General features: G+C 58.0%; 2 protein-coding genes across 8 annotated transcripts in view; one reads left to right on the top strand and one right to left on the bottom strand.

Annotated features, from left to right (window-relative positions):
• ZDHHC3 (zinc finger DHHC-type palmitoyltransferase 3) overlaps window positions 1-15773 on the top strand; it is a 46770-nt gene extending 30997 nt beyond the window's left edge. For 2 of the 7 annotated variants that reach the window (XM_054729963.1, XM_054729962.1), the window contains exons 7-9: window positions 37-167; window positions 9358-9627; window positions 11078-11277. In XM_054729963.1, the coding sequence (XP_054585938.1) occupies window positions 37-167; window positions 9358-9627; window positions 11078-11206 (530 nt within the window). In that variant the 3' untranslated portion in view covers window positions 11207-11277. Of the gene's footprint in view, window positions 1-36; window positions 168-2091; window positions 3638-9357; window positions 9820-11077; window positions 11278-15567 lie in introns of those variants that run through there. The other 5 variants (XM_054707995.1, XM_008154392.3, XM_054729964.1 and 2 more) reach the window with 4 other exon arrangements.
• TMEM42 (transmembrane protein 42) lies at window positions 12372-16987 on the bottom strand. Its single transcript, XM_054707996.1, has 3 exons — window positions 16727-16987; window positions 14858-15004; window positions 12372-14285 (listed from the first exon to the last, which is right to left on the bottom strand). Exons 1-3 carry the CDS (start codon window positions 16952-16954, stop codon window positions 14163-14165), a joined length of 498 nt encoding a protein of 165 aa, XP_054563971.1. The 5' UTR covers window positions 16955-16987; the 3' UTR covers window positions 12372-14162.
• Between the last annotated feature and the right edge of the window lie 1345 nt (window positions 16988-18332).

The following is an 18332-nucleotide window of genomic DNA, read 5'->3' as shown; positions in this document are numbered from 1 at the left end:
GGGCCGCAGCCCTGAGCCTGTGCCCCTTGTTCGCAGAGTGCAGCTACTTCTCGCCGCCCACCACGGTGATCCTCCTCATCCTGCTGTGCTTCGAGGGGCTGCTCTTCCTCATTTTCACGTCGGTGATGTTCGGAACCCAGGTGCACTCCATCTGCACGGACGAGACGGTGAGCAGGAGGGCGGCCTGCACAGACCCGGGTGCGGGGCACATCCCCCATTTGCAGGGACACTGATCTTCATGCACACGTGCGTCCTCCCCCGGGGGCTGGCATGCCGTCACACCAGCAATGGGCCCAGCAGCCTTGGTGAGAGGTCCCCGTGGTCACAGGTCCTCCCATGCTCCCGTGAGGGTTCTGTCTGTGCCGCTCTGCTGGGCCCTGGGACACCTCCCATCCGGGGCCACAAGCTGGAGACGGGGTGGTGGACAGAGAGTGCTGGGACCCAGGTGGCCCAGGCACAGCTACTCCCAGAGGAGGTGACTTCATGCCTGGTCCTGAGGACAGAGCAGGAGACAGCCCTGCCTGGAACCCCAGATCAGTGGCTCTCGCCGGGCCCCGGTCACCTCTGCCGGGCCTGCTCTGGTCCTCGTCCGCTGCTTCTCCCTGGTCCTGCCTTCCCCTGCTCGCAGCTCCGCCTCTGGGAGCCTCGAAGCTGCTGGACCAGAGCCCACTCCCCTGGTGCCACCTCCTCCCACCGTCCTAAGGTGTCCAAAAGCCTCAAGGTGCTAACCCGTGGCTATGATGGGGGCATCGCTTCCCTTTTTGGGTTTGGGGCCCCCTGTAAGGGGCCCAGGAGGGAGCGGTGGAGTCCTGAGGTCGAGAGTCCATCCTGGCTTCCCAGGGTCCCCTTGAGGGGCAGCTCTCAGCAGCGCCCGGGGCCCTTGTGGGGACTGCAGGCCTGGAGTCAGCTTGGAGGGAGGCTCACGTGAGGGGAGTGCTTGCCTCAGCCGTCGAGGGCCCTCCCGCGGGCAGGGGAGGTCAGTGCAGGGAAGGGCTCGCTGCCCGGCTGCCCAGGCACCACCGTTTGCAACTGTGGGAGTTCCCCACGGTTTAGAAGGTTGGGGGCTCTCAGCAACTTTTTCTTTTATAAGAAATAACATCATTGCAAAGGAGTTTCTGTAAAAATAGTAGCCAGTGGCGGATCCAGCTAGGAACCCAGGCAGTAAACACGACCAGCTTCTCTGTGGAAGGCCTGCAGGAACCGGGGTGATGCAGCCCGCCTCCTGCCCGATGTTGGGTGCAGCCAGGCCACACAGGCCGTAACCTGGGGGAGCCCGAGGAGAGCTGTCAGGGCCCTGGCCATCTTCCCCTCAAGGAGTCATGTTGGAAAGGAAGGGCAGGCCCCACAGCTCATGGGGAATGGGTCCTCCCCTCCCCTCTACCTCCCTGGCCTGGGTGGGGGTGCTCCAGAGACCAGGCACAAACCCCTGCCCCCCGCTCACTGACCAGCTCTATCCATTGGGGGGGGACCAGCTTTCTCCGCAGCCCCCATTTTTCCTCCGAGACTTGGGAGTGCAGGCTGTGACAGCTGCTGGGTGGCCCAGGGTCACACGTCTCCCCACAGGAGCCCTGGGAAGGCCTTCGCCGTGACTGAGGCTGACTGGTCTGTCCGTGTGGCCCTGACCTGTACTAACATCTCCTTCCTCCTCTGGTGACTTCTCCCGACCCGTCTGTCCCTCCTCTCCACCTTCTAGCTGTGCTCCTGACCTCCCGGCGGAGTCTGACCCTCCAGAGCCGCCCTCTGACTCGTTTCCTTTTTGGTCTACAAAGTGGCTGTGATAATGCAGGCTCCTGTGAACCATCCCAGCTGAGCGGTCACCCTCGGCTGTCAGACCGCCAGCTCTGAGGCTCCTGTACCACAGCCTGCCGGCGCTGGCCCGCCCGCCCTGGGCCCTGGCATGCTCATCCCCAAGAAAGTCTGGGGTTTATTTACACTTTTTGTGAGAGAAAGGGAAGGCAGATGTGTTATGTAGTTGCTCTATGGCTTTATAAAGGAGACATTTCCTCCGCTCACCTCAGGCTAATGGACGTCCCTCCCCCGAACCCACAGCGATAAAGCGTGTGACTGAAGTGTGGTTGTTCTTGTTTTCAGGGAATAGAGCAATTGAAAAAGGAAGAGAGAAGATGGGCTAAAAAAACAAAATGGATGAACCTGAAAGCCGTTTTCGGCCACCCCTTCTCTCTAGGCTGGGCCAGCCCCTTTGCCACGCCAGACCAAGGGAAGGCAGACCCGTCCCAGTACGTGGTCTGAAGGACCCCTGGCAGATTGCCACTCAGACACACACATCCCAGCACCGCGGCCCGTTCTCACGAACATTCAAACGAGAAAGCAAAACAACTACTCCAAAACTTTTTTATGACTCAAGTAAAATGGCTGAGCATTGCAGAGAAAAATGTCCCCATGTTTTATTTTTAAAAGATCATCCTTTCTATTTTTTGGCAACCGAAGCTGCTCCTTTCTCCTTTCAAAAACCACCTCTCTGGCCTCTGGTTTCCTCTCTGCTCTCTGTCTGGCATGACTAACGTGGACGGTGCTGTCTCGGGGCCGTGCCCGCTCCTACTAACTGAGACGTGACGCTGGTGCGTGGAAGGTGCATGGAAGGACCGTTCCGACGCCTGGCTGGGGAGGCAGAGGCGGGCGTGGCCTGGTCCAACAGGCAGAGTGGCGGGGGACCCCATGCAACTGAAACACTCACGGAAGATGGATGCTTACCCTTGTGGCCTAGAGGGGCAGGATCAGGGCTGGAGCCCTAAGAAGGGCCCTGGCACAGCAGCCTCATCCCCCACGTGGACTCGGTTTGCCTCCTAACCCACAAAATCAATTGCCTGATTTGTACTTGATGGACTCGGGGTGTGGAATGATGGGGGCGGGGCAGGGACGTAAGGGGTCTTATATGTATTCTGAATCACCAGTTCTATTCCCTCTGATTATTTGAAAGAGTGTGAAGGAAAGAGGTCTTTCCAGTTCAAAATGCCTTACACAATCAAAGGAAAAATGTGACAGTTCCGAGCGAGCTCCATGTTCCCGTTAGTCAGCTTACTCTCCCTCCCCCCGAACGAGGCAGCTGCAGCCCGGCCATCAACCCTTTCTTCCTCCTGTTGTAAGTCGCCAAAGGGGTTTACTTCCTGGTGTTTAGACCCATCAATGTGCACGGACCCACATCCGGTCTGTATTCTAACCTGGGAGACTGTCGCCCCGGCCTGGGGCTAACCATGATGCAAGGGAGACATTCCAGTCCCGACTTCGAGGTTGGTAGGTGGCCATGCAGTCACTGGAGTCAGCAGGCACACCTGAGCCAGGTGCTGGGCGGGGCAGCCTGCCTGGGAGCCCCTCCTGTTCCATCTTCAAGAGAACGGCCTGAGGAGGGCTGGTGAGGAGACCGTGCTGGCCAACCGAAAACTCACAGGAGTCTGAATACTGATCATCTGGATTCTCACACACGGATTTGTTTTTTAAGCAATTGCCACAAGCCTTTTTAGCTCTTGCTTGGGGTGGGGGTAGGGGATAAGGGTTATTAAGTCCAGTCGTGGGTAGGGAGACTGGATCTGGCCAGGTGGTTTCTCAGAGAAGTGTAACAAGCCGTCTCTTTCAATCCTGTCAGTGCTTCCACCTGGAAACCAAATGCAATAAACATTTTCCAAAACCTGTTGTGGTTGATTTGAGCTCTGCTCTCGCCCAGTGTCACCGCGGCCAGCGCCGGTGACTGGTCCGGCTGGTCGTTTTAAGGACATTATTTATGCTCCCCCTTGGATGAGGCTTTGCGTGTTTTGAAAGGGCACTAGGACCTCTCTTGAGCAAGCTTGTCCACAGCCTCTCCTCTGGCTTCTGCAGCCAAAGCCCTTGCCTGCCCTTTGGCGCTCAATTGCGATGGAAAAGGTCAGGTGTGCTGACTGCTTCTAGGGTGGGGCCTGGGGAGAAACCCTGACCTTGCCCAAACCCAGCCAAAAGCCAGAGAAAATCGCTGACAACGTCCACAAACAGTCCTGGTGTGTTGCTTTCAGGAGCTCCCGTCATCCCCTCGATGTTTAACCAAAAGTCTGCGCCCCTAGGTCGGTGAACTCGGACTGGCCGCTGTGCTGCCTGAGCTGCAGTCACGGCTGAGGTCTGTTTTAAATCTAGTTTATAGCGCTTGTTCCCCACACACTTAGGCGTGGAACAGCTGTGGGTGTTAATGGCCCTAGCTTTCGGCTTCCGCATAGGAGTTGGGACAGCACTGAAGGGCGCGTGCATAGGAAATAGGCCAGTTGTAGCCACAGTCTTTCCAAACAGCCTCCGGAGAGTGGAGTGAAAAAAGAAAGAGGAAGGCGACGTGGCGAGTTGAGTTAGGTGACTCGGTGCATAGCAAACAGACTGAATGCAAACAGACCTGCAGATTTGCATGGTGACTCGTGCACGCAAGGCGAGTCCAGGCAGCGCACGTGCCAAGTCTCTTGTCAGTCGTAAGCATTGCATCTCCATCATACTTGCTTAGAAGAACCCAGAATGAGACACCTTGCTACCAGCCTTTGCTTGTTCCAGCGAGGCTGCTTAGAAAGTTAAGGTCACTTTCCTGATGCAGAATCTTCCAGATGAGGCCCATTAAGAAACATTTATGGCCACCTATGTGAGGTGGGCATCACAGAAACCCCAGGCCTTGGGGGGGGGGGGCTGGTTGGGCAAATGGGTTTTAATTTGCTCTCATTTCAATGCATCAACCTAAAGAAGAGCCAGCCAGTAAAGGGGTGAGGGGTCCAAACCTCGAAAGGGCCTTTAAATGCCAAAGAAATGTGGCGAGGCTTTTGCTAGGATCCGTCCTGAGTCTTTCCTGGTGAGGCACCCAGGCAGCACCCCCCACACTGCGGAGCCCAGACCAGCAGCAGCCGCCTCCCCACACACCCGGGCACGTTGATGTGCCTGTTCTCAGGCCCCACTTTGGGCCTCGCAATCCCATTTCAACAGCCCTGCGGCGATTCTGACACACACTCAGGTCTGAGAACCCGCTTGGGGTTCCGGTCCCTGCAGGCGGCCTGATGCACTGAGGCCCTGGTCCCGAGTGCTGCCCAGTGCTGAGCCCTGTGCCCCTGGAGCCCCTCCCCTCAGCCTGCGGCCTCCCGGCAAATGGATGCTGAGGGACAGGGCGAGTGTTGGAAGGCAGTCACGTAATCAGTGTGGCCCGAAGTTGCAAACCACACTGGGCCCAAGGTCCTCTGGGTGGAGAACCATCTAGAAGAGCGAGGGGAAAGAATGGAGCCAGGGTTCTCCAAGTCGGAGTGGTGGCTCCGAGCCTGGGCAGCACAGGCACAGGTCCTGGCCTCTGGTTTCTACCTGGGACCTCACACCCCCGGGCTCTTTTCTCGTATCTTAAATACATGTCGGAGCTGATCACCTCATAGAAGGAATTCCGTGAAAGACAAGCTACTGGCCAGCCTGCTCTCCCGGAGTAAAGGCTTCACTGCCCCACCTTCTGCCGCAAGAAAGTCATGATCTGGCCGTGTGGTTCCCAAGCAAAGCAGAGTGGCCCCGGGTGCCTCCTCACCTGCCAAACGGATGCAGGGAATTATGCAAAGCTTTGCAGAGGAGAGCTCGCAGAGACCCGGCCGGCAGGTGCTGGCATGGACAGAGGGAGCCTGCTTCCCTGCATCGGGGCCAGGAGTCTGGTGAGGTATCGGGACCCTGGCTCCGTCTGCATCAAATCCCTGCTCCCGTACATCCTGTGGGACCATGGGCAGTGACTGACTTCTGCCTCACTTTTCTGTAAAATCAGGAGGATACTCCGAATCTCGGGGCTGATGTGAGGACTAGATGAGGGTAACGAATGTGAATGTTAGTGCCGTGTCTGACCATCGATGGCTTTAGTAAAGGTCAAGGGTTAGAACTGCACCTTTTGAACCAGGTCACAGCTCTTCATCTGTGAATCGGTTTATCGTTTTGCAACAGCATTTTTGTAAAGAAATTTTTAAAAAATGCATTGCTCGTTATAAGACAGGTATTGCTCTGTGAAACAGGATGTTTGCTGGGTTGCAAGAGACAAGTATTTCCTGCATGAAAGCCCCGGGGAAGGGAGTTCTCTGGCCTCCGGGAGGCACGTGTTCGGGCTGACTTTCTACACCTGGTGACGTGGAGCAGAGGACATGCCGCTCTCCACGAGTCTCAGCCGAGTCCTAAGAGCATGTGCTGGAGGGGGGCTCCCTTGGAGCCTTGGTCCCGGGGCGTTCACTGTGGGAGCCCGAGTGGGATGGCTGCTTCCTCTGCACACCTCCAGCTGAAGACCTGTGCCGTCAGGACCCTTTAAATCCATACAGAACTCCCAACTGAGTCCTTCCAGGAAGAAGTAACCCTCAGGCCTCTTCTGCATCCGATTTGTTGGAATTTCTTCTCTCCAGACTCAGCAGAGGTGCACACTCCTTGCAGGCTTGTCTGCTTAACTGCAGAGGCACTTCACCTGGCAGCCAGGCGGGTTCTGTCTGGAATATTCTCCAGGCTCGTGGAATGGAAGCCAGAAGCCTGGGGGCTTGTGCTTCGTGCCCTCCGGCTTTTCTCTGCCGGAGATCAGCACCGCAGAGCGAGTGTTTGCAGGAGGATGAAACCCACTTGGGCAGAGAGAAGGAAGACTCTGGTCCTGGTGGGAGACCAGTAGACGAGCTTTGGCCATGGTCGTGGCCTTTTGGCCTGTTTGCCCACCTGCCAAGTGCAGTACGGAGCCCGCCTCCTCGCTGGGTGGCAGTGAGGACCGAGCTGTGGCTCAGGGTGAGCCCAGCCAGTCAGTCAGTCATTTCCAGGTGTCCCCTCTGCAGCCTGGTCAGCCACGTGCTGACATCACAGCGCCCTGCAGTCGTGGTTTAAACACCTTAACACGCCGCAGATGATCACCCAGGAAAGGAATGCAGGTTCCCGAAGCAGTCGCCTCAGGTGGCCACTGCCGGGGCTGCTGAGGAGGGAGGACTGGCCGGGGGGAGGGGGGAGTAGCCAGTCCACGAGCCGCGCGGCATCCTATGCTCCTGTCCCACGTGAGGACCTTGAGACTCAATAAGGTCCATTTTCTGAAACAGCCGATTTTGTTCTGGTTAAAAGAGTAACACCTGTGCACTGGTGGAAACCAGGAGTGTGGGAAGCCCCCAGAAATAAATACATCTAAATAAAGTCATCTAAGCTTCTCCCCCCCCCCCCCCCCCCCCGCCCCAAGGGAACCTCAGGCTCCGTGGCGATGTCCTGTGCCCCTCTGCTTTCTTCCCTGGTCACCATGGCACAGGCCCTTCCAGTATGGCCATGGCATCTTCAGCCCCAGGGTGTCTTATGTGCCACGCCAGCTCAGCCAGGTTCAGTGACCCTGAGAGTGGGCGGTGAAGGATTAAGATAGACAGGAGAATGAAAGCTGGGTCTGGGTGGGACACTGTCCTCTCTGATGGAGAGCTAGCGACCGTCACACTACAAGCCATGTCTTTATTTTATAACCAGATGCCACGAGGCAAAGTAAGGGCGTGGTCAAGATGTTTACAACATTCTCCTGGGTTTGGAATCTACTCAATTACATGCACCTGATCAAGCTTTGTTTACTTGCAGCCTATCTCACTCAGGCACGTGGGGCCACGTGTTTGGACCTTAGGTTCAAGCTCACAACTACAGCTGTTGGCCATCATTGTGCTGGGAGGCTCTGCCCTCCAAGCTGGGACTTGCACGTGGCCAGGAGAGGACTGTGCCCTCTCATTAGTCCGAGGCATGAACCTGTCCAAACTCTGTAGCCGCTCTCCACAAACACGTATGAACTCCGTGTTTAATAACCGCATAGCTTCATAAAGTTAACGTAACCGCCTCAATTAGACATTTCGGTTGTTCCAACTTGCATTATTATGTCAGTGTCCAAGATCACATTGCATAAATCTTGGTCTCAGATTATTTTAACTTTGTGAAATTTCAGACTTACAAAAAAATGGTTAATATAGTACAACGAGCTCTTATGTACCCTCCACTCAGTCTTTCCAATGTAAACATTTTATATAACTAAAAAATATGAAAACTTGTAGATGCAGTACTAATCTACATCTCTGTGCAGATTTCTCCAGTTGTCCCACTAACACCCTTTCTGTCCCGGGTGCCACATGGCATCGTCTGTCATGTCTCGTCTCCCTCCATTCACGAGTTCCCGTCTTTGTCTTTCCTCAGCTTGGTGGTTTTTGGTTGTCAGATTTGTTGTTGTTGAAGGTTGTTGGATTTTTCTGAAGTGAAATTCATACAACAAATTTAGCCATTTTAAAGTGCGACCCTGCCATTGAGGACTTCCATAATGTTGTGCAGCCACTACTTCTACCTGGTTCTAAAACATTTTCGTGAGACTTGAACCTTTTGGAGCTCATGAGCCCCGTGTCCTGAGAACAGCCTCCCTCCCCGTCTGTTTCCCGTGATTAGGCTGCGCTGGCCCGAGCACCACGGCCGGGTGGGGCACCCACAGGCACAGGAGTGGGGGTCTCGTGGGTGATGTTAACTTCCACTTGGTTAGGGTGGAATCTCAGTGTTCCGACTGTCAAGTTCTGTTTTGCCCTTTGTAATTAAGTCTCTTACCAGGAGATACTTTTTTAAAAAAGATTTTTAAGTGGATTTTTAGAGAGATAGAGGGAGAGAGAAACATTGACCAGCTGCTTCCTGCCCACCCCCAACTGGGGATCGAGCCCACAAGCCGGGCATGTGCCGGGCCCACGCCTGCCAAACCGCAGCAAATCCCCTGGCTTCCAGAAGAGATGGGAAGGCAGAGGCCCAGGGCGGACGCTGTGAGGGTGTGGGCCTGCGGGGCTGGCCAGGCGGCGCCTTTAGCTCTCCAGGCTCCAGCCTTTACCAACACCCTCTGCCTGAGGCCTGCTGGCTGCTCGCAGCCCACACCAGAGGCAGGTGAGTGGGCAGCTTGGGAGAGGCCGCGGGGTGTACGAGCAGGCGGCCACCAGCCTCTGCCTCCCACAGTGACCCGTGCCCCCTGCTGCCCGCTGCATGTTCGCTGGCGCGCACCTCGGCTTCCTCAGCTCATGCTGTTGGTCCCCTACGCCCCCCCCCCTCCTTCATCCCGCCATCTTCATGCCGTTTGCCGCGCCTTCGCCTGCCGTGGGGGGAGTGGCCCCTTTATAGTGGGCTCAGGACAGGTGCCAGCTCTCAGCTCTCGTGCTTGCGGAGGCCCGTGCGTTCCTCCCCGGCCAAGCCGGGCCTGGCCCTGCGCACAGCTGGCCCTCCTTAGCGCGGCTCCTGGGGGAGGAGGCGGGAGGGCGGGAAGCGAAGCCCTGGTGCCCTGAAGATCCTGCTTGCTGTGACCCCGCACCCCACTGCACCCCGTAAGCCTCAAGGAGCCTCATGCTCGGCCTGCGCCCTGCTGACCCCCTGACCCCGTTGTCTCCCCAGGGCATTGAGCGCCTCAAACGGAAGCAGCAGCCCAGGGAGCGCCGGGGCAGCTGGAAGGCCGTCAAAGAGACCTTTGGGGGGAACTTCTCCCCGAACTGGCTGAACCCCTTCTCCGGACCGTATCACCCCGCGCTCAGGGACGAGGGCTGGGTGCGGCAGGTGGCGTCGTCAGACAACATGGAGACGACAACCGAGGAGCAATCGGAGGAGCCATCGGAGGAGCCGTCGGAGGAGCCGTCGGAGGAGAGGAAGGACGAGGACTCTGTGGAGGTGACGGACGAGTGATGCTGCTGTGGGGGGCTGTCACCTGCCGTCGGGGCTCCTGGGCACGGCGCACCCCTGCACCCGCTGTGCCCCGCTCCCCGGGCACTGCCATCCTCGCACCCTCCTTCCTTCCCCATGTGGGGCCAGGTCTGGGGGCCGGGGGACCAGGGACAACAGAGAACAAGAGACTTTCTCTGAGTTCGTCTAAGAGTCTCCAGGGAGGGATGCCAGGAGCCATTCTCCAACCGGGCCTCCTTCAGCCTCGCCCGGCAAAGGGGGCTCTGGACGGGCGGCCCAGGGCAGCAAAGAACTTGCGTGTGGCTTCTCGTGGGACGTGTGTCTTCTCTCGGGAAGGGGCCTGCCATCGGGGCCATGAGTGCAGAGGAGGAAGGGCGGCCTAGGGCCCTGGGACGGGACACTGGCGGCAGGATCCAGCCTGGAGGGGCGCCCCGCTGCCTAAATCAGGAGAAACGCACGCAGCCACAGCTGCCTTCGGGTCAGGCGGGGCCCACATGGCGACACACATCCATGTGGGATGTGCCGGGATGGACACGAGCCCATAGGACAGCAGCACCCCACTCAGCGCCCGCCCCATAGACTGCATCCTCCCTGCCCGGCTGTGCTGCGGGCGTCCATTCCCAGGTGGGGGGAGGGACCTGTGGAGCCCCTGGGCCTCTCGACCTCCCAGGGGAACTTCCTTTCCTCTCCCTCCTGGAGGGCGTCTGACCAACATGCGCAGAACTGACCGAATTGGCCTGTGTGCTCTAGGCCATTTCTCCCGAGATCGCGCCCCTCCTGCCCCTGAGGGGTTGGGGGTAGCCCAGGCCTGCACGGTGATGACCCAGGAAGACAGACACCCCCCCCCCCACCACCACCACCTCTACCAGGAGGCTGGGACCTGCTTGCCCATTTGAAGGCTGAAGCCTGAGCAGGGGACCCCATCTCAGAGGTTGTTGGAGAAGTACCTTCTGGACAGAGGGGTTCAGGTCCCTGTTTGGTACAAGAGTGGGATCCCCCAAGCCCAGCCTAGGCTCTGTTCTGGGGTGCACTGACCGTGATGCCAGCACTTGGATCGGAGGCGGGCCCGGCACAGCCTGCCCAAGCTGGTGTGTGTTGTCCTAACCCAGAGGGCAGCCCTGGGGCTCAGGGTGGTGGACCAGAGACCCCACCAGGGAGGACGCAGTGCTGCCTGCTGGTGACCCCGAGGAGGCAGGGCTCGAGGTTAGAGTAAGGGAAGGGGCTTAGGCGGGAGGGCAGAGGTGAGTGCCGAACCTGGGCCCATGACACAACCCCGCTTGGTGGGCTGGACATGCTCCTCAGCAGGCGTGGCCTGAGAGCAGAGGGACCCCGCAGCCCGGAGCCACCCTGTCAGGCCCGCCCGCCCTCCTCGCTGGGCCCATCTCCACTCCAGGCCTCACCCACAGCACCCTGCTCACCCCAGCTCATGTCCTCACAGCGACTCCGCGGCCTCTGGTGGCTGCCAGCAGGAACCTGCTGCTTGGCCTCACAGGAAGCATTGCCGCTGACGTCAAAACAAGTCAAGGGCCTACGGGGAGGGAGGCGCTGGACCTCAGCCTTTCTCTAAATAAAAAGCTCCGTGTGACCTCGGCGGCTGGTCTCCCACCTTCAGCAGGAGGTCCCAGCCGGGGCCCCAGGGTGGCGTCCTTCCGCACCGTCACCTCGAAGCCTCTTTTCTCCCATTTCCCGAGTGGGAGCAAGGACACAGGCGCGGCTGCATGTGGGGAGAGGCTAACCACACCCTTCCCTCGGGGTCCCCCGGGTGGTATCTGCAGTGAGTGCTTCCTGAGCGCCTACTGTGCGTTAGGAAGTGGCATCTGGGGCAAGCGTGCACAGGATGGAAGCGTTTTGTTGTTAACCCCCACCCAAAGATACTTTTCCATCGATTTTGAGAGAGTGGGAGGGGGAGAGACACATTGATTGGTTGCCTCCTGCAAGCGCCCCGACCAGGGCCGAGGATGGAGCCTAAACTGAGGCACATGCCCTCGACCTGAATCGAACTCCCAACCATTCAGTCTGCAGGGCCGATGCTCCAACCCCTGAGCCAAACCAAACTGCTAGGGCCGTGGTCGGCAAACTGCGGCTCGTGAGCCACATGCGGCTCTTTGGCCCCTTGAGTGTGGCTCTTCCACAAAATACCACGACCTGGGTGAGTCTATTTTGAAGAATTGGCGTTAGAAGAAGTTTAAGTTTAAAAAGTTTGGCTCTGTTGACTAATGAGTTTGCCGACCACTGGGCTAGGGCAAAGGTTTTTTTTGTTTTGTTTTTTTAAATATATTTCTTTATTGATTTCACAGAGGAAGGGAGATAGAAACATCAATGATGAGAATCATTGATTGGCTGCCTCCTGCACGCCCCCTACTGGGGATCAAGCCCGCAACCCAGGCATATGCCCTTGGCCAGAATTGAACCTGGGACCCTTCAGTCCAAAGGCCGATGCTCTATCCACTGGGCCAAACTGGCTAGGGCTAGGGCAAAGGTTTTTAAATTTAGAACCCAGCCCACCACCCTAAATGTCTTGTAAATTACACACAAAATGCCTCTGCCAGGTGTATACCGCCGGGAGGGGCTGGGTGTCCTGAACAGGCCCCGAATGAAGCCCAACCCCTCGGAGAGGGAGGCCCTGGGCCTGGGAAGTGGGGAGGACTGGATGGCTCCCCAAGTGCCCACCGGACCCAGCGTAAGAGGCTCTGAAGCGTGTTCCCTGAAAGAACAGACCCAGGGGACCGTCCTTGAAGCATCTGTTTAATTAAAGCACATGGATCATCTGAGCAGGTCTGAGGACAGAGGAACAGCTTGCGGCTGGCACAGGGAGGCGCCTCCTGCCAGGACGACTCGGGGTCTCCCTCCCCTGGGCCCCCCGAGGCTTCTGAGGAATGGGGCAGCTCCTTCAGCACACGCTGCCTAGAAGATCATGTCATCTCCGAGCAGATAACGTGCTTCGTCCTTCTCCTTCTGGTGAGAACTGGCAGTCACATGCGGGGGGAGTGGTGAAGGCGGGCACCTGTCTGTCCCTGACCTTAGGGATGACATTCACTGTGGCGCGAGTTTGCTGAGTGTTTTTTTTACCACGAAAGGGGTGGAACTTTCCCGGCATCAGTGGAAGACCCTCCATTCCCTCATGAACCTGATCTGCTCAGGCTGTGGCCCCGCCCTCCTCCAAGCTGCTCCTGTCAATGCTCGCTCTCTCCGAGTCCAATGGCCTCTTCTCCGTCTTCCCCTCCCTTGACCCTCAGCATCAGCCTGGGCGATCGCTGCCTTTTTCTGGAGTGATGCCCCCAGGACGCCACACTTGCCTGGTTATCCTACCTCACCCGTCTCCCTGACTTCTCAACACAGGAGTGCCAGGCTCAACCCCGGGGTATCAAGGAGGCAGCAAGAGAGGAGCTGGGGAGAGGCAGCGAGGGCAGGTCCCAGTCAGCAGGAGCCGTGGAAGTAGAGGAAGCCCTGTCGGCAGTGAGAACTGGAGGGCAGTGAAGGCGCTACGTGCACGGAGAGGGGGACCGCCTGGACATGGCCCTTCTCCTCCCCAGCCTTCTGGTCCCGGGTCCCTTTCCACCGCAGGGAATGCTGGAGGAACCTAGGGCCAGAGGTCACTTCAGGCAAGCTGAGGGCTCAGGCCTCCAGGGAGCCCCGAGGAACCGGAGCAGGTGAGCGTCACATCGGCCATGCACGGGAGTGTGTGGGCAGCAACTAGAGTCACAGTCACGGGTAAGACACAAAGTCACAGGAGCCTGGGAAACAACCAAAGGACAGAGGGGCCTCAAGGTGAAGTGGGGGTGAGAGCCTCTGGGCCAGTTTTGTATCCTAATAAGTAAAATAAAACTGGGTCCCCAAAGCGAGCTCCAGCTTCTCTCCGTGAGGACCAAGGGAATGGCCAGGCCTTCCCGACCTGAAGGCGCCGGCCCGGGGACGTCGGAAGGAGCTGTGCGCCCTGCAGCTGGGCCCAGGCCGGGGAAGGTGAGGGCTATAACCACTCGGGAGCTGCAGCTCGCCCTGGCTGCTCCCTCCGACTCCAAAAACTTAGGGAAGAAAAATAAATGTGGGAAGGAATTAGGATTCCACACCTGGTAGAATGCTTTAACTTACAAGAAAGCATTAATCCCGTCTTCCTCCTCCTATAATATGGCACAGCCAGCCCGACACATCGGCACGAAGTTGTCCAAGTCCCACCAGGCACTGGCGTGTCACGTGACTTGGGCCACCAGGCTACCATTACAGCTGGTTCGAGTCCAGCTCCTGCACGGCCCTGGGTGGGCCCGGAGGGGGGAATCGGAGCACCACAGACAGCCAGATGCCGGGGCAGAGCCTGCTGCGCCGCGGTTCCCCTTCCAGGAGCCGGAGCTGCCACCCCAAGGCGGCTCAGTCACAGGCCTGCGGCCCTCGGCAGCAACTCCCTTCGGCTGATGGTCAGAAGGCCGCACCCCCGATCGCCCTGGGAAGCAGTCCCCACACGCCAGCCCGCCAGCCCGAGCCTGAGCCGCCACCGCCGTCTTTCCCGCTGGCCCACCGGCCAAGTGCCTCTACTGCTGCTTGTGCGGAAGGGCCTTCCTGTGGACGAGGATGAGTCCGCAGAGGATGAGGAACACGCCTCCCCACCACAGCACCTCCTGGCTCTCTCCGTACAGCACAAAGCCCAGGGCGGCCTGCGGGACAGACAGTGTGAGGCCCCAAGACACGTGCCCAAAGGACTCGCCCCGGGGAGCTGACTGCCCTCCCAGGGTGGGAGGGAAGGCCTAGAGCCCCAAGTCTTGGGCTCGAACCACTGCTGTTGACTCATTTTGGTTTCACCTATAGAGGTGAGGAGGGTACCTTGCTCACCGCACTGGACCCCGGCAAAGTGCACAGAACCAGCCGAGACCACAGTGAGGCCGGTGTGCAGCTGGTGCCTACTGCCTCCTGCCTCCCCCCACCCGGCTGACCTCAGGCCACCAGAGAGAGGAACCTAGAGCCTGGCATCTCATGCTGGAGAGTGCAGTGGGCAGACCAGAATGAGGGCGGCAGCCTGGCCGAGCAGCAGGCAGGCTGGCTGGACCGCTGGACTTGATCCCCATTGAACAGGAGAATTCCTCAGTTTGCGAGTTGCGAGGAACAGCCACAGCCCAACCTCTGCTTTGGATCCTGACCTTTCTTCTTTGTGGGGAAGCAGGGCTGCCCAAGGATAACCCACACGGGACCCAAGTTTGAGATGGGGAGACTGGACCCTCAGGCTACTCACCGAGCTGAGGATGTTCGAAAAAGTCACCGTGACAGATGCAATGGCTGAAGACATGGAGAAACTGAGGCCGCGGCTGAAGAACGTCCACATCAGAGAGTTGGCGGTCGCCATCACGAAGATGCCTAAGACACAGGAGGCCACGTGCACCTGCAGGAGGAGGTGTCACTGCAGCCGGGCCCAGCCCGCCCTGCACCCAGCAGCGCCCCTCACAGCACACCCAGGGCCGCGGTGACCGCAGCAGGGCCCCTCCTGAGACCCCCACCACAGCCTAGGGGGTCCTCTATTTCCCTGCCGGGACTGAGCCCTCCGTGGGCAGCACATCCACTTTACAGCGGACACAAAATTCAGAGATGACACTTTTTGGCCATCTTATTGGCCACGTGACCGTGGCAGAAGTAAAATGCTAATCCATCACCATTATTTCCTAGGGCACCAGTTCTTTAGTCGGCCTGCAGTGGCCAATGCTGGAAGTCCAGGCCCCGAGGGCCAGTCGTTATTATGTGGTCTGTAGTAGGGGTACCCCAGGGGCAGAGCCCTCACTTCCCGGGGTCGGGTAAAGCATGAACTAGACATGTCTCTCCCTTCTGTGCCCGCTACATCCCACTCAGGCTGGTCCCACTGGACATTCTGGAGCTTTTACTCTGTGCCTGGCCCTGCGGTAAGCACTTTAATAAATGCATTCTCATTTATTCCTTAACTTCATTTTACAGATAAAGAATCTGAGGCATTAAGTAACTTGCCTCAGTGCCACAGCTGCTAGGAGCTGCCAGGATTCCAACCCAGCTGGGTGGCTCCGCCATCTTACCCAGGACACAGCCCTGCCCACGGAAAACCACCTGAGGCCATTGGACTGGCGATCCCAGGCATCACGTGGAGAACTGGCCGCTTTGTCTCTTTTTCTAAAAGGCGACCGCCTTGAGAGAATACATACCTTCTACACTAAGGCTATGCAGACCCCCTTGCTTAGTTTCAAGGTAGCAACTTGCCTGCTTCCTGGGGGGGAGGGGAAGTTGTGGCCACTTAAGCCCCACACTCATTTCCCCTAACAGTTTTCCAGCAGCTGAACCTACAGTGTCCTGAGGAAAGGGTTTCTTTGTGTAATGTACAGAAGCGCTGTCCGCGCCAGTGGCAGCCTGCTTACCTAAAAGGTTAGGAAGGCCTAGGGCACAACTGGAAAGACCAGAAAACCTCCCGCCTCCTAGAGGCACTCATCTTGTTTTGGACCATTTACTCCAAGAATTACACCCCTCAAGCCTGGCAGCTCCCACGGGATTAGCCCTAAATAGGCTGAAGCCTTCAGAATCAACCCGCCCCCGGTCCAGGCCAGGGTCTAACTCAGGGTTGCAGATTCGGGATGGGCGAAGCCAAGAGGTACACATGGGGAGGCAGTTTACAAGACCTCAACATCGGGAAAGTCCAGAGCGTTTCCCAAACCCCCAAATTTCCTGGCAGCAGCGTAGAGCGGTCAGAACACCCGTTAGTCACGGAGTAAAGGGATGGGCAACAGGCTTCTCACCTTGAGTCACGTGGAGAGAAATGTTCAACACAAGGGGCTTAAAATGAGAGGTAGAGAGTAGGTGGAGGAGGTGGGCGTCTTCCCCGAGAGCCAACTAGCCCAATGGGAGGGCCGGTTTTAGGTCCCCGGCGTGTCTGACCGCCCACCGCGCTGGGGCTCAGGGATGCTCGCCCGTCCCCCCCCCCCCAGCCCCCCCGGTGGCTGCAGTGCCCGGCTGTGGCCCGGGCCGCGCAGATCCGCGGGGGTGAGGCGGCGCCCTGCGCCCCCGCCCTACCCGGAGCCCCGCGGGCCCGCAGCGCCCCTCCGCCGCCCGGACCACCCGCCCGCCCGCCCGGCCGCGCCCCGGGCTCGACCTTGTTGCCGAAGGCCAGCTTGGCGGAGGCGGCGGCCAGGGACCCGAATGCGCCGGCACACAGGCAGTTGAAGACGCCCCAGAAACGGCGCCGCATCGCCCCGGCCTGGAGGTGCGGGGGCAACCCCGCGGGGATGTTGGGGTAGATGGCCCTAGTGCCCCGCGCCAGCGTGGCCCGCACCATGGTGCCCCGCGCCACGGTGCCCCGCGGCAGCGTGCTCCCCGCCATGGTGCCCGCCGCCGCCTCTGCCCGCGTCCTCGGTGTCAGGCAGTGGCAGGGCCGAGCGCGCGCCGTGATTGGACGGTGGCCTCACGTGACGCGGCGCTCACGTAAGCGAGGAGCCCAATTCGAGTCCTTCACGAACCTCGCAGGGGCGGGGCCTGAGGGGGCGGGGCCACCAGGCCCGAGCCCCAGCGGCCCCCTCGGGCGGAGGGCGCCCTCCAGCGGTAGGTTTAGGTTTTTCCGAGCGCGCCCAACCGACGCCTGAGGCCGACTGGGTGGTCCCGGGGTTGTAGAATTCCCTGCCACTTGGTGTGTGTGGCATCGACCTCCCATGGATCATTTATTAAAAATGTCGAATCCCAGGCCCGGCCCCACCCCCACTGAATCAAAATCAGATTCACCTGCTCTCTCCAAATTGATAAACGCAAAATGGAGAGATGCTTCCGCAGAGGGCGCTAGAGACCGCCAGACTCAGCAAGAAGGAAGCTCAGGTGAGGGTTTGGGGCAAGACCCAGATGGATATACACTGCTCATTGCAGGAAATTTAGAAAAGATGTCATTCACAATCACTCCACTCAGATAATCAAGATAACCAGGATTAACATTCCTTCTAATTTCCTGTGCACTGAAAGATGTTTAAAACATTTTCCTTTAAGAAGTCGTATTTCTTTGAAAATAAAGTGTTGAAATGTATGAAGGACTCTTCTGGAAAATCATGTTATAGAGTACCTTTTCTCTATGCATATTTTGTTTTATATATAGCCCACGTTTTAAAAGTTTACATATAAGTATGGGACTTTTAAAAAACATGATTCAGCCCTAGCCAGTTTGGCTCAGTGGATAGAGCGCCGGCCTGCGGACTGAAGGGTCCCAGGTTCAATTCTGGTCAAGGGCATATGCCCAGGTTGCGGGCTGGATCCCCAGTGGGGGGTGTGCAGGAGGCAGACAATCAATGGTTCTCTGTCATCATTGATGTTTCTCTCTCTCTCCTCCTCTCCCTTTCTCTCTAACATCAATAAAAATATTTAAAAGAACAAAAACAAAACATGATTCAGCCCAGCTGGTGTGGCTGTGGTTGAGTGTCGACCAATGTATGAACCAGGAGGTCACGGGTTCAACACCTGGGTTTTGAGCACATGGCCTGGGTTTTGTGCTCAGTCTCCAGTAGGGTATGTGCAAGAGGCAGTCAATCAATGATGTTTGCCAGGATGACTATAATCCCAGCACTCATTGGGTTTTGCAGAAATCTCAGTTCTAACTCCCTGTCCTGAGCTAGCCTAAGACTTTATCTCTCTTTCTTTGCTATGAGTGATGTTATGGGCTGAATTGTGTTCCCCCCAAAGGTATGTTGAAGTCTTGACCCCTTAGCACCTGTGATTGTGAC

The sequence above is a fragment of the Eptesicus fuscus genome, chromosome 18 (genome assembly GCF_027574615.1).
Source record: "Eptesicus fuscus isolate TK198812 chromosome 18, DD_ASM_mEF_20220401, whole genome shotgun sequence".
In the NCBI taxonomy this organism is placed as follows: domain Eukaryota; kingdom Metazoa; phylum Chordata; class Mammalia; order Chiroptera; family Vespertilionidae; genus Eptesicus; species Eptesicus fuscus.
This window is presented reverse-complemented; position numbering and strand designations above follow the sequence as displayed.